Raw genomic sequence first — 13509 nt, forward strand, 5'->3', positions numbered from 1 at the left:
AAGGGGTATATGGGTCATTGTAGTGAGGGTAATGAATAGGAGGATAAGAAGAATGAAGAGGGCATGATGATTGTAATGAATTGAGCAGTAGCTCTTGGGAGAGTTGAGGTCTCTATCCCTCATGTTCTCGTGTGTTCTTCTCATTTTATCATTTAATATCAAATGTCAGATCTGCCTAGTTATTTCTATTTGTCAATTTCATCTATGATTTTGCCTATTATTCTATTACTAATTGAAGACCCTAGTTGGAGTACATCACACAGCTTCATCAATAGAAAAAGAAGTAGGTGATGGCGTTGGTCAGAGTTGAAACCTATTTGACTTCATGACCGAACTTATTAACCACTTGTCTAGTACCATTCTTGTTATCTATGAAGCAAAAATATTGGTCTCTGTATTAGTTTCTGCATATCATCACTTTTTTTTAAGACATTTGTTGGCATTTTTTTTTAGTTTCCTTGAGGAGCCGTTAGCACTCTTGATGTGTTAGTATTGTTGGTCATAAGAATTTTTATGTGATAGAAAACGGTGGAGTACAGATGTAAATGAAATTTGACTCAACATGTGTGACAATTTAGAGACATTCCCTATTGATGAGCTATCATATATGTTACTCATTTAACGGAAGAGCAAGTATGACATGAAATTTTGTTTTAAGGTGTTTTGATATATTATGAGGTGAGACTATTATATGTATTCTTCAGCTTATGCCGATGATAGCAAATGAAGTGGGACTGTATTGATATTAGAAAGGAATTTGCAAGAGAGTATTTCACCTAAAAAATGTGAACTTGTTTTTTCTGTGGGTGTGGATGTGTGTATATAATGATTATGGTTTGGTTTGGGAGTATTTAATGGAACAAAACCAGATGTGGGTGATGAGTGCACCCACCGCCCAAATTCATAAAATAGTGTCATGGGCGTAGACTTGGGTGGTAGATTCCCACTAGTAATATTACCGCTTCTGCTACTTCAACTACTCTTTTCTTGTTTTGTTTATTGTTAAACTAATATTCTGTTCACACAAATCCAGACATCTAAAATCTAAATCTTGTTATTAATATATGATTCGGCATTGAAAATGGGAAGAGGACAAAAGGAGTTTTTGGAATTGTGTATATATATTATAACAGCAAGTGGAGTTGGTTGGTCAACGAGGTGAGGGTGGTGGTGCTGGTGGAGGTGGGAGTTGGAGGTTGGAGCCTCCGAGGAGTGTGTCTACTGTCTAGCCAGTGGGCAGTGCCCGGTGGGTGCTTGTGGAGTTGGCCTTCCATTTGTCTTTTTGGGCACCATTTCTCCTTTTTCTTTTACTTTATCGAATAAACACTAACACTAAAATTGTGCCTATATAATATATATATTTATATATGTTCTTGAAATAACAATGCATTATTTGGTCTGGAGAAATCAAAGAAAATAGGAATCCATGAATAAAGAGAGCAACTTTGAAGGAAGAGTTGTTTTTGAGTAGTGTGGGGGTTTGAGTTGAGGAGGAATGGGGAAGGAGACAAACAAAGATTTTGTTTCTTAACTAAGAAACAAAAAAGATGTCTATTTTATCGTTGCAATTACAATTTTAAAAGAGGAATACTTTTGACCCATATTTCTTTATTTTTTTTCTAAATGTTTTGGTTTTGGTATTGGTACTATTCATTTCCATGACTACTACTTTTTAGGTAGTGCAAGTGCAAATAATAATAATAAAAAGAAACAATAATAAAAAATAAATAATAATAATAATAATGGAATTGGAGTGAGTCCCGCTCCATCCAATTTCGTTGATGAGCATGATGATGGGATAGTGCTTATTTATTGACTCCAACAGCAACCAATCATTCCCCAAATGAAATCAAATGTTATTTTTTTAAGAAATAAAAAAAAAAATTACCCATGCAACAGTTTCTATTTCTCAACTGTCCAACGTAAAATTACTAAATTTTTAACTTTTTACATTTTTTTATTAATTTTAAAAAAATAATATAATGCTTTTTTTTGGACAAATAATAATAATAATGCTTTTACCCCTAAAACATTTGAAAACAAACCCCAAGAAAGAAAGTCCTCTTCTTGAATATAACTAATAAAAAAATTAAATTTAAAAAAAAAAACAAAGAAAAAGAAAGAAGAAAAGAGAGGGCTTTGATGAACTCAACTCAATCAAGACTCAACTCTGATTTTGACCCATTTTGAAGCCTGTTTTAGTCTCAGTTGCTTTCAGTATTCTTTTATTTTATTATTCTTTCTAATTAACAATAAAATAAATAAATAAATAAATAAAAGTAAAATAAAAAAAAAAAAAAACTCTTTTGGGATTTTCTTCTATTCAAAATTGTTCTCCTCCCCTCTGAATCTGATGGACAGACCGACCCAGAAAAAGTGTTGAACACTGGACAGACCAATTTCCATCGTATAAATATACGTATATATGTATGTCTGTATGTATATATACGTACATATACACATGTATGATATATCAGCAGCAGGAGTGTGGAGCTGTGTGCGAGTGTGAGTTTGAGTTCCCTCCAATTCCAATCCAATCCAATCATGGGTTTCAGAGGAAATAAAGTATTTGGCAGAGCTTCTACTGAGCTGAGTTGCGCATGTCTGCAACCGCACCAACCACATCCACAGGACTCAATCTGACCCACTCCACTTCTGATTATTTCCATGCCTTTCTCTCTTTCTCTCTTTCTTTACTACTCCCATAGGTCGTGGACTCTCCTGAATGCCAGATCTGTTGCTCGCTGGGCTCGATCCTCCCCAGGTCAGTGAGACTTAGATCACGGCATTTCGTTGTGTTCTTTTTCTTCCTTTTTATAGGAATGTTAAATACTCTATCTTTGAATGTCTGTGATGGGAAGACAAGAACTGATTTTTGACTTGGAAGTGAGTACTGAGTAGGAGTAGTAGTAGTAGTATAATACAGAGGAAAGTTTATGGGTCCTGCTCGCACTCGGTTCGTATCCCTGTATTGTATGCTCATGTCACGGCAATCTCAATCTCAATCTCAGAGATATCTGTATCCATTTCTGTTTCTGTTTTGGTAAATGGGTAACGGCACCTCCCGCGTTGTGGGATGTTTTGTGCCGTTTCATGGGAAGAACGGTGTCGATTTGGAGTTCCTTGAGCCACTGGATGAAGGTTTGGGCCACTCCTTCTGTTATGTTCGCCCCTCAATTCTCGAATCTCCTGCCATTACTCCCTCAACCTCTGAAAGGTTCACTGTTGATTCCAGCACTCTCGATTCTGAAACGTTAAGTGGGTCTTTCAGACATGAACTCTGGGAAGATCAACCCTCCAGACCAAACAAGTGCTTCCCAGAAACCACTTTCAAAGCCATCTCTGGTGCTTCCGTCAGTGCCAATGTTTCCACTGCTCGCACTGGTAACCAAACTGCATTGTTTGCCACTGATGTCCTAGAGCCGGCTGCGTCCTTTGAGAGCACCTCCTCCTTTGCTGCCATCCCTTTGCAGCCTGCTCCTCATTGCTCTGGACCCTTGAATGGCTTTATGTCCGGACCCCTTGAAAGAGGTTATGCTTCCGGTCCTTTAGACAGGAACGGTGCTGGTTTCATGTCTGGTCCCATTGAGAAGGGGGTAATGTCTGGTCCTATTGATTCTACTGACAAGGCTAACTTCTCTGCCCCTCTTGCTCGCAGCCGTCGAAGACAAGGCCTCCACCGTCTTATGAGGAGTGTGAGTGGGCCAATGAAGAGCACTCTTTCTAGGACTTTTTCTAAGCATTCCATGGGGTCTGGTTGGATGCAGCGGTTGTTCTTGCACCCAATGACTCAATTAACCTGGCATCCTAAAGAACCAAAGTTTCGTCCTGACTTTTCTCGCAACTGCCCTGATGGAGGACCATCTGAAGGGGAGTACAGAAATACTCACAACTTGCAATGGGCTCATGGAAAGGCTGGTGAGGATCGGGTACATGTTGTGCTCTCTGAAGAACAGGGTTGGTTGTTTATAGGAATATATGATGGCTTTAGTGGGCCAGATGCACCAGATTTTTTGATGAGCCATCTTTACAGAGCAATGGATAAGGAACTGGAAGGACTGCTTTGGGATTATGAAGATAAGCCTCCAAGTGATCCATTAAATCTTGAGACCACTGCAGGGTGCAGCAGTAGGGAGGACAAGCCAAGTCAAGTAATTTCATGTCATTTAGTAGAATCATGTAGTATGGATAATTCTGGCTTTGAAGCATCTTCCTCTGAAATAGTTGAGGAAGAGGACAAAGGCACGATTAATGTAGAACAGCAATTACCTAATTGTGAAAAAACGAACATCTCTGGTGCTCCAACTGCAAGCATAACTGGTCAGGAAAGAAAAAGCAAGCGTCTTTATGAGTTACTTCAGATGGAACCTTGGGGTGAACAATGTTCTTTTCCAATTTCGGTACTGGGTGATAAGCAACGAAAGGAGTGTCAGCCAAGTTCAAATTCTTTGGGTTCTGGACAATCTTCACAAGAGGGACAACTAATATCTAGCTCATCGAATACAAAGGGAGAGTGTTCTAACCATCGGTGTGGAGAACCCACTACTTCCGGATTAGGTGGACAGATAGAGGTTGATTATGACCATCAAGATGCTTTACCTTCTCTTTCAGGGGAAAGGCAGAATCCTGGATTGCTCTTTCTCAGTTCAAAGATTAGAAAAATGTACAGAAAGCAGAAATCCTTGCGTAAAAAGCTTTTTCGTTGGAGTTATGATTGGCACAGAGAAGAAACTTGTGCTAATGAAAAAATGGCAGAACAATTAGGACCTACTAGGAGATGCAAAGCAGGTACTGTTGATCATGATTTAGTTTTAAAAGCAATGGCACAAGCACTTGAACGGACTGAAGAGGCATATATGGAAATGGTGGAGGAGGCTCTTGATAAAAACCCAGAACTTGCTTTGATGGGTTCATGTGTTCTTGTAATGTTAATGAAGGATCAAGATGTGTATGTCATGAACCTTGGGGATAGCCGAGTGATCTTGGCACAAGAAAGACCGAATGATCGTCATCCTAATCCAAGTTTTGTGAAGGATGACGTGAGGCATGGGAATAGATCCAGGGAGTCATTGGTCCGTATGGAGCTTGATCGGATATCAGAGGAGTCTCCAATGCATAATCACAACAGTCAAGTAAACAAGCTAAACAAAAATAGGGAGATTTCCATCTGCAGATTAAAGATGAGGGCAGTGCAGCTCTCCACTGATCACAGCACAAACGTTGAGGAGGTATCTACTTCTACTTTTCTCAATTTTTAGTTTCATGGTGTTAGTTTTACCCTTTATCTCTTAGAATTAATCATTTGATGTTTACTTAAAACTTAAACATTCCTTTCAGCGTATAATGCATTTTCTGCTCTGTGAATGTCAGTGTGAGCATCTGAATTTGACATTTATGTGGTTAAGCACATATGTCTGAACGCCTGCCTCTCTTTCAAAAAATAGTGTTATTGCAGGCATCATGCTAAATTGTAATTGACCATCTTTGTGCTTAAGTTCATGCATGGATGCATAACTTGTCGCCTGCAAACAGTTTCTATTTTTAAATACAGCAGTGTTATTGCATATTATCATGCTTAGTTGTGGTTCTGTGGATTAGTTGGCCATTGTCGTCTTTGAGAATTATATTAGTACTTTATGCATGGAATACCCTGATTTCAGATTTGTCACGAACTTAATATAGAAATTTTTTGTTTTGATTTTTGTGTATTCGAATCAAGATGTAGTAGATCATGAGAAAAAAATATGTTGGTAAGTAATAAATCATATTGTTAGCACGTTTACATAATTTGAAGATATTATCTTGCTTTATGATTGTGTTTTTTAGGAAGTTATCAGGATAAAGGCAGAGCATCCTGATGACAACCAGGCCGTATTCAATGATAGAGTGAAGGGACAATTAAAAGTCACCAGAGCCTTCGGTGCTGGGTTCTTGAAGAGGGTCAGTCCATCTTGTAATTTTTTGCTGGCCAATTTAAGTTATTTTCTTGGATGTATGGCTGAGGGGCTTTCCATTTTTTATTCTTATAATTTTTCTACTTAGTGCTAGTTTAGTTTCTACAAATTTTGCTTTTTGAAGAATTCAGGTGAAAGTTCAGCTATAGCTGCAATGGTTTGAACGTTATACTTTTGTGTATGTATGTCTTCTCACATATCTACTGTAGCATGTAGGTCAATGCACTTGCCCAAGTTTCCAGTCTTAGTAGACATAATATTTTCCAAAGCAGGTTTCAATTTTTTTTTTGTGGGGGCAGGGGGATTATACTGGCAGCCCTAACTGAAATTATTGATAGTGAAATAATGTAGCTGTAAAATATTGAAAAAAAACACAATATCTGCTTTTAAGCTAAGTTAAATTGTTAATGGTTTCTTTGATGGAACAAATTTAGGAAGGGTATTATTATTTAATTGTCAAAAGTAAAATTTGACTGACTAATGGAAGGAGGTGTTTTTGTTTTTTTCTCCCCTTTGTTTTCATGTGTGTTGATGTATTTTCCGTTTAGGGATGTAATCTCGACCAAAATTGTGGAAATGAGGGTGTTACAGGTCTGAGATGATGTTAACTATGACTAAGTTGGACTGTTGAAAATGTATAAAGCTGTACAGTTGTACATATTTAAGGAGATACTAGCATTGCAGTATAGAACATCATTTCTGGTCTTAGTTTAGTTCATAAAATAATTGTACAGATAAGCATTCTAAATATAAGCTGCATTTGAGTATAAAAACCATGATAGTTATTTGCAAATTATACATGTGAGGCTTGTATTTTGCAGCAATCTGCCTAGTCCATGTCTATTCATTATCATTTAATAACAAATATTTCTTGCAGCCAACTTGTAATGAAGCTCTTTTAGAAATGTTTCGAGTTGAATATGTGGGAAATGCTCCTTATGTCAGCTGCATTCCAAATGTCATTCACCATCGACTTTCTTCTAGTGATCGATTCTTGGTACTCTCCTCGGATGGGCTTTACCAATTCTTCAGCAATGAAGAGGTAGTTGCCCATGTTACATGGTTCATGGAAAACGTCCCCGAAGGTGATCCTGCACAATACCTCATTGCCGAGCTTCTTTTTCGTGCTGCCAAAAAGAATGGTTAGTTAAGAAAAGTTAGTTCAGTTAAATAGCATGGTGACACTAGGCAATTGCTTTACTATGGAGCTAGTTATATGAATTTCACCGAATTAAGTTTTGGTCTCGTATGTTTTGTAATTCAGGTCAGGTGTTATGTTTTCAAAACCTAATCATGAGTTTGCTTGTGTTGTAGGAATGGATTTTCATGAATTGCTTGATATTCCTCAAGGGGATCGACGTAAATATCATGACGATGTATATGTGATGGTGGTTTCACTGGAGGGAAGGATTTGGAGGTCATCTGGATAAATTACTACTTCATATTTGCATTCTTTTAGGTAGTTTTTTTTTCTTTTCCTTTTTTGAGTATTATTGCTCCTCAACATTGTAATCATTTTTTGGTACGAGTAAATCAATCATCTTTAGAAATGAAAGTCCCAATGCTCTCATCTCATGTAGTATTTTGTATTTGTGTAGATAAATTTTGGTTGCTGTTACTTTTCATTTTCCCACAGCTGTTGCTTGAGAACTGGGGTTGGTTTTGTGACCTGTCTTGTCTATATGAATCACATTGCACAATTCACAAACCGAACCACTATTGGCTTTAGACACGGGTCTTTTGAGAGAGAATATAAAGAACTATTTGAAAAAAAATAAATACAAAATAGGATGCGACTCATTTTGAGATTATTTGATACTCCAAGTTTTTTCATTGACCCTTTTATACTTCATTGATTCATTTCAATTCATAGTTCAATCAAATTTTATGGATTACGCTTCCTTCTTTGATTAATTCTAATCATTTTTATTCTTGCCATAGCCATATTTCATTTAATGTTCACGATGTGAATAAAATTTTAAATTCAATTTTTAAGTATGTAAGTGTTGACGGTCTCTTATAAAGGAATATAGTAAAAAACACAAGATTTTAACGTGGTTTAGGTTATAAAATAACCTTAGTCCACAAGGCTTTTAGTATTATGATTTGTGAAGCATGGTTGGGCAAGCTTCAATTGAGTTTCAGGCAGCGTTTATGCAATACTCTGAATACAAAAACAGGGAACCCTATTTATAGAGGCTGAGAGCAGTTATCTCTCTTAATGAGGAGTTATTACAATAATATTCCCACATAAGTGACATTAAAAGCCTAATTAAAATACATTTATATGATAAAGGTGGCACCAGGCCCATGTATATCGCATGGGGCCCAATTCACAGGTTGCAACCCACTCTTTTATGGGGAACATGCCCATGACACTGTCAGAGTGCAGCCGCACGTCTCCCATGTCAGACGACGCCGCGAGACATACCGATTATCGAGTGTATGACCTCGACACCACTTCTCGAGGCACAAAAGCTGTCAGATGGTCGTTCGTGGTCCAAAGTTGTTGGGACTGACACCTGCCACTCCCTCCATACCCCGAGGGGAAACTCCTTACGCCTGGAGGACTAACCTAACCATTAGACGAGAGGACCCCAACATAGGTCCTCGGGACGTGACCTAACTTGAAGACATTCTCTCTAAGTGAAGGATCAAACCGCACCTGGAGGAGCTTACACTCCGAGGAGCTTGTCTCAACATTTGCCCCAAAGTCTTCACTTATCCTCAGAAAATGGAGACTGAAATGGGTAATTTCGAAGGTTCTTGGGGGATGACACTTTGGCTTCTCATCACGTCACACCCCAAAAATGTAGCGCCACGTGCTGACTCCCCATTGTTGGGCCCATCAATCAGAACAATTAATGAGGAGTCCACTCCACGCCTAAGTGATCTTTCACCCCATACCCGAGGCTTTTTTTTATGCAGATTGTTGCCTTATGCCAGAGGCTTGGGGATGTCGTAACCACAAGATCCTTCGATCTAAAGGAACTCAGGGATGCGGCAATCCCCCTCGAGGAGCACTCCAAGCTCCAGAAGGCTCTGGAAGACGAGAAGGCTCGTGCCTCCGCGTTGGAGACTCGTTTGGCGACAGAGCAGTCCAAGCTACAAGCTCTTGAAGGCATTTCCACGAAGCTGGTGGAAGATGCCATAAGGCATTCCAAAGCCGCAGAGGAGGCTGCCCAAAATGCCCGCGAGGGGGCGGCCAAAGCTCGAGAGGAAACCTTGCAGGCGACTTTGAGGGCTCAGGCAGAGGCGAAGGACTTGAAACGCCAAGCCCAGGAGTTGAGGGACCAGGTTGCCGCTCTCAACAAAGAGTTTGATAAGCTAGTGGAGGACATCTTCTATGTTGCATGGAAAAGCAACAAAGAAATAGACTTGGCCTTCACCGACGAGCCCAACATAAGATTGCTCTTCGAGGAGCGTTTTCGGGTGAACGCCGCCAAGGCGGCTCAAACTCAAGCGACTGTGGAAGCAAGTTAAGCCCCTGAGACTGATCGCGTGATTGATATCACAATGGAGGTTCCTCCAAGCGAGACGTAGGTGGTAACTTTTGCCCTGTTACCTTTGCTTTTTCTTTAAATAGGCTTGCGTTTCATCGCTCTTTTAGGGGTACAAACAAGTTAATGCTCGAGCCCCCGAGCGCAATTGTAAATGATTTTATTTTGCTAGATGGCCTTTGCCTGCACTACTTTTTTGCCTTCATTACTTTATCACTCGACACATTTTTAGCATTTAGTAATTGTGCAATTTGGTCTTAAATTTGGTAAGGTTTTAATTTTAACTCAACGTAATCTGATTTCACAAGAATTTTAGACCTTATCTTGTCCACCACGCGTGAACCTTAGTCTTCAAGACTTGGGTCTTAATTACCCTAGTCAATTCGTCTAGGGACTTGTGCTCGAGTCCTGACGACTCGAGACTTGTCGACTCACCTAGTATTTTGACGCTTTTAAGAACTTAGTGTTGCTTCACGGGCTCGCAGTCTTTAGAAGTAACTTTAGTGTGCTGTCAAGTGGGGGCACTTGACTTGTCCTTACATCTCCGAGTCCCAACAACTCGGGTCTTAGGAGGTCAAATTTACTTAGGGTTCGAAAATGAAGTGTTGCTCCATAGGCACGTAGTCTTCGGGAGGTTGCACTAGGTCATTTTCATTAGTCACGATTATAGCTTTGCCCCCCGAGTACAGAGTACTCGGGTTTTGGGAATCGGAAACTCGCTGCTAGCCCTCAGGTTCAAAGTCCTCAGGACGTGGGTCGAGCTTTCCGCCCCTTTAGGCTAGGCCCTGTGATCCAAGTTTTTGGCAACTTGAGGCTTGCGCTCGAGTATGGGAGACTCGGGGCTTGAGAGCTGGTTATTGCTTCTCGGGCACATAGTCCTTGGGAGATAACACAAGTTGTTGCCCATAGGTTAGCCTATTCATGGAAGGCTTGACACTAGGCTAGCTCCCCTAATGATAAGCTTAACTTCCTAGGTTATTTTCAGTGTTACTCTTGGGGCACGTGGTCCTTGAGAGGTTACACTGAACAAAGTTGCCCTCCGAGTACGGATGACTTGGGGGTTGTCTAGAGTATAAATGACTCGGGGGTCCGTTCGCTTACTAGAAGTCGGGAACTTGTAGTTGGTCCTTAGGAAATAACTCAAGTTCTCCATCCATAGGTTACTTGGTTTTTTAGTCTGCTTACGTAAGCTTTGACTCAAGGCTTGCTCCACTCATGATAAGCTTAGCTTCCTAGGTCACACTCCGCGAGCGGTTATCCTGCAAGGAGACTAGGCTTGCTCCACTCATGATAAGCTTAGCTTCCTAGGTCACGCTCCGCGAGCGGCTATCCCGCAAGGAGACTAGGCTTTGACATTAGGCTTGCTCCGCTCATGATAAGCTTAGCTTCCTAGGTCACGCTCTGCGAGCGACTATCCTGCGAGGAGACTAAGCTCTGACACTAGGCTTGCTCAATTCATGCTAAGCTTAGATTCCTAGGTCACGCTTTGCGAGCGGCTATCCCGCGAGGAGCTAGGCTTTGACACTAGGCTTGCTCCGCTCATGATAAGCTTATCTTCCTAGGTCACGCTCCGTGAACGACTATCCTGCGAGGAGACCCAGCTATGCCCCCCAGGTGATCGGAGACTAGTCAGCGTTCACTTATCCAAGCAGTTTCTAAATTAGAATTTAAAATACAAGCAGTTTCTCTGAATTTCATCTATCACATTTTGCACACACGATTTCCATTAATTGTGCCCAGAGGCTACAAAACTTAGTAGATACATTGCTTATATTATTGATAATAACGGCGGAGATGCTCGGCATTCCAAGCATGGGGAACTGGCTCCCCGTTCAGTCGAGCCATTTTGTATGTCCCTGGACACATGCTGCTCTCGACTTGGTATAGGCCTTCCTAGTTAGGGCCCAAAACTCCAGCACCAGGATCTCGGGTGGCTAAGAAAACTCTTCGCAACACCGAATCTCTGACACCAAATTTCCTATCCTCCACTTTAGAGTTGAAATATCTGGTCACTTTTTGCTGGTAGGACATTACACGTAGTTGTGAAGCTTCTCGGAGCTCCTCCACAAGGTCTAGAGATTCTTAGAGTAAAGCATGATTTGTGGTTGGATATTATGTGTCTTGTCGGTGCGTGGAGATTTCTGACTCAACTGGGAGCATGGCTTCATACCCGTAGGCCATGGAGAGGGGAAAATGGTCGGTAGAATTCCTAGCAGTGGTGCGGTAGCTCCACAATGCTTTAGGTAGCTCCTTGGGTTAGGCGCCTTTCGCCTGTTCAAGCCTTTTCTCCTGGCCTTAGTCTTTTTATCAGGGTTGGAGGTGTCTAGGATGATCTCCTCATATTCTTCCATAGGATCAACAACCCTTTCTTCTCCAACCCTAGGGTCCAATTCGTTGATTTCCCTTTTCCCTTGAACAGCCTGGACCTCCATCTCCTCGGGAGGAGGCTTCTTGGGGGCCACTGCCTCAACAACCATCACTAGATGTTTTAGTGACACATTGTAGCACGAATGGGCCTCGTTTTGGTCTCCGCAGATAATGCCTATTCTCGCCTCAGTGGGAAACTTCATGCTCAAGTGGCATATCGAGGTGACTTCCCCAAACTCCACCAGGGTCGGACGTCCCAGGATGGCTAGGCGGACGAGTAGTCGACAATAACGAAAATGCAGTACTTGAACACTTGGCGAGGCAATTCCTCTAGTGTCACCGACAACTTAATTTTCCCCATTGGTATGAGCCCCTCCCCCGTGAACCCGTAAAGAGTCGAGGTGCACAGAGATAGATCACTGTTAGCTAGCCCAATCTTCTCAAATGTTGTCCTGAACAGGATGTTCAACGAACTCCTGTTATCCACCAGGATCCGAGTCACCATTTTGTTGGAGATTTGGCTCTCCACCACCAAAGGATAGTGGTGGGGAAAGTGCACTCTCTGAGCATCGTCATCGGAGAAAGCGATGACGTGATTCATCATCCGTGGCATCTGCGTTGGCAACTGGTCCCGTGCCAACACCTCATTTTCGTGGTTTAGGGGTTGGTATTGAAAGTGTAAATTAGAGTTACGCAACTAAATGAGTCTTTTTAAATAATTTATTAATACCAGCTAGGATCATACATATATAGATATATTAAATAACATACAAATAGATTAGAGATTACCTCTTGTAGTCTATCAAGAATTCACAAATCTTTTTGTATAAATCAACGATCTTCCAATCCAAATTCTGAAAGCTCACACCTTGATCTTACAAACCAATCCTCAAACACACAAGGACTTGTGTGGGCACGTAGGATTCAAAATGTTGATTTTAGAACTCTCTAGATGTACTCAACACATGAGATCTATAGAGGTTTGATTGAGAGTTATTGAATAATTTTTAAGGTTTAGGAAAAACTATCGCTTTCTTTCTGAGAGAGAGTCTGATAGTCTAAACTTTTTAATCGCTTAAAACAACTTTTTTTTTCTTTTATGAAAGTATCACTCTTTCAATTTTATAAAGATAATTAACTTAAATAATTAATCTTTATTTCATTAAAATAATACTGATCAATTATAACCTATTTAATTATTTAATTTTAAATCATATTTAAAAAGAATAAACAAATAATTTTGAAATTCAAAATTCAAATCCTAGGGATACAAATATCCATGTGTGTGGCGCCACACTCACCATGCAGTGAGTGTGTTGCACCACACTATTAGAGCTCTGTTGTGTAAATTAAAGAAAATAAAATTGTGCAAGTGTACACAGTCGACAACAAATAATATAATGATAAGAAAGATCGTGTCCACATGGATTGATTATTTTAATCAATTATTCCAAACTTGAGCTAATGCAATTCAAGAGCGAAAAATATAAAATCAATAAATTGTAAACACTAATTAAAAAGAAAAAATAAAATAAAATTCAAATTAATTAAACAAAAAACAATTAAATTTAGAACCACAAAGTAAAAATGTTATGTTGGATAAATGAGCTAAAACCCGTAATCCCCCTATTATGCAAGTCTTGAACTATTGTTGTGACAATGTTGTGGGATCAGATGCAAAAATTCTG

At 40.1% G+C, this 13509-nt stretch overlaps 1 protein-coding gene across 1 annotated transcript; it reads left to right on the forward strand.

Moving 5' to 3' along the window:
- Positions 1-2008: 2008 nt before the first annotated feature.
- On the forward strand, positions 2009-7682 carry LOC133791051 (protein phosphatase 2C 32). Its single transcript, XM_062228940.1, has 4 exons — positions 2009-5228; positions 5827-5940; positions 6832-7096; positions 7269-7682. The coding sequence occupies exons 1-4, from the start codon at positions 3048-3050 to the stop codon at positions 7382-7384; spliced, it is 2676 nt and encodes an 891-aa protein (XP_062084924.1). The 5' UTR covers positions 2009-3047; the 3' UTR covers positions 7385-7682.
- The last annotated feature ends 5827 nt before the right edge of the window (positions 7683-13509 follow it).

Source organism: Humulus lupulus, chromosome 1, assembly GCF_963169125.1.
Source record: "Humulus lupulus chromosome 1, drHumLupu1.1, whole genome shotgun sequence".
Lineage (NCBI taxonomy): Eukaryota > Viridiplantae > Streptophyta > Magnoliopsida > Rosales > Cannabaceae > Humulus > Humulus lupulus.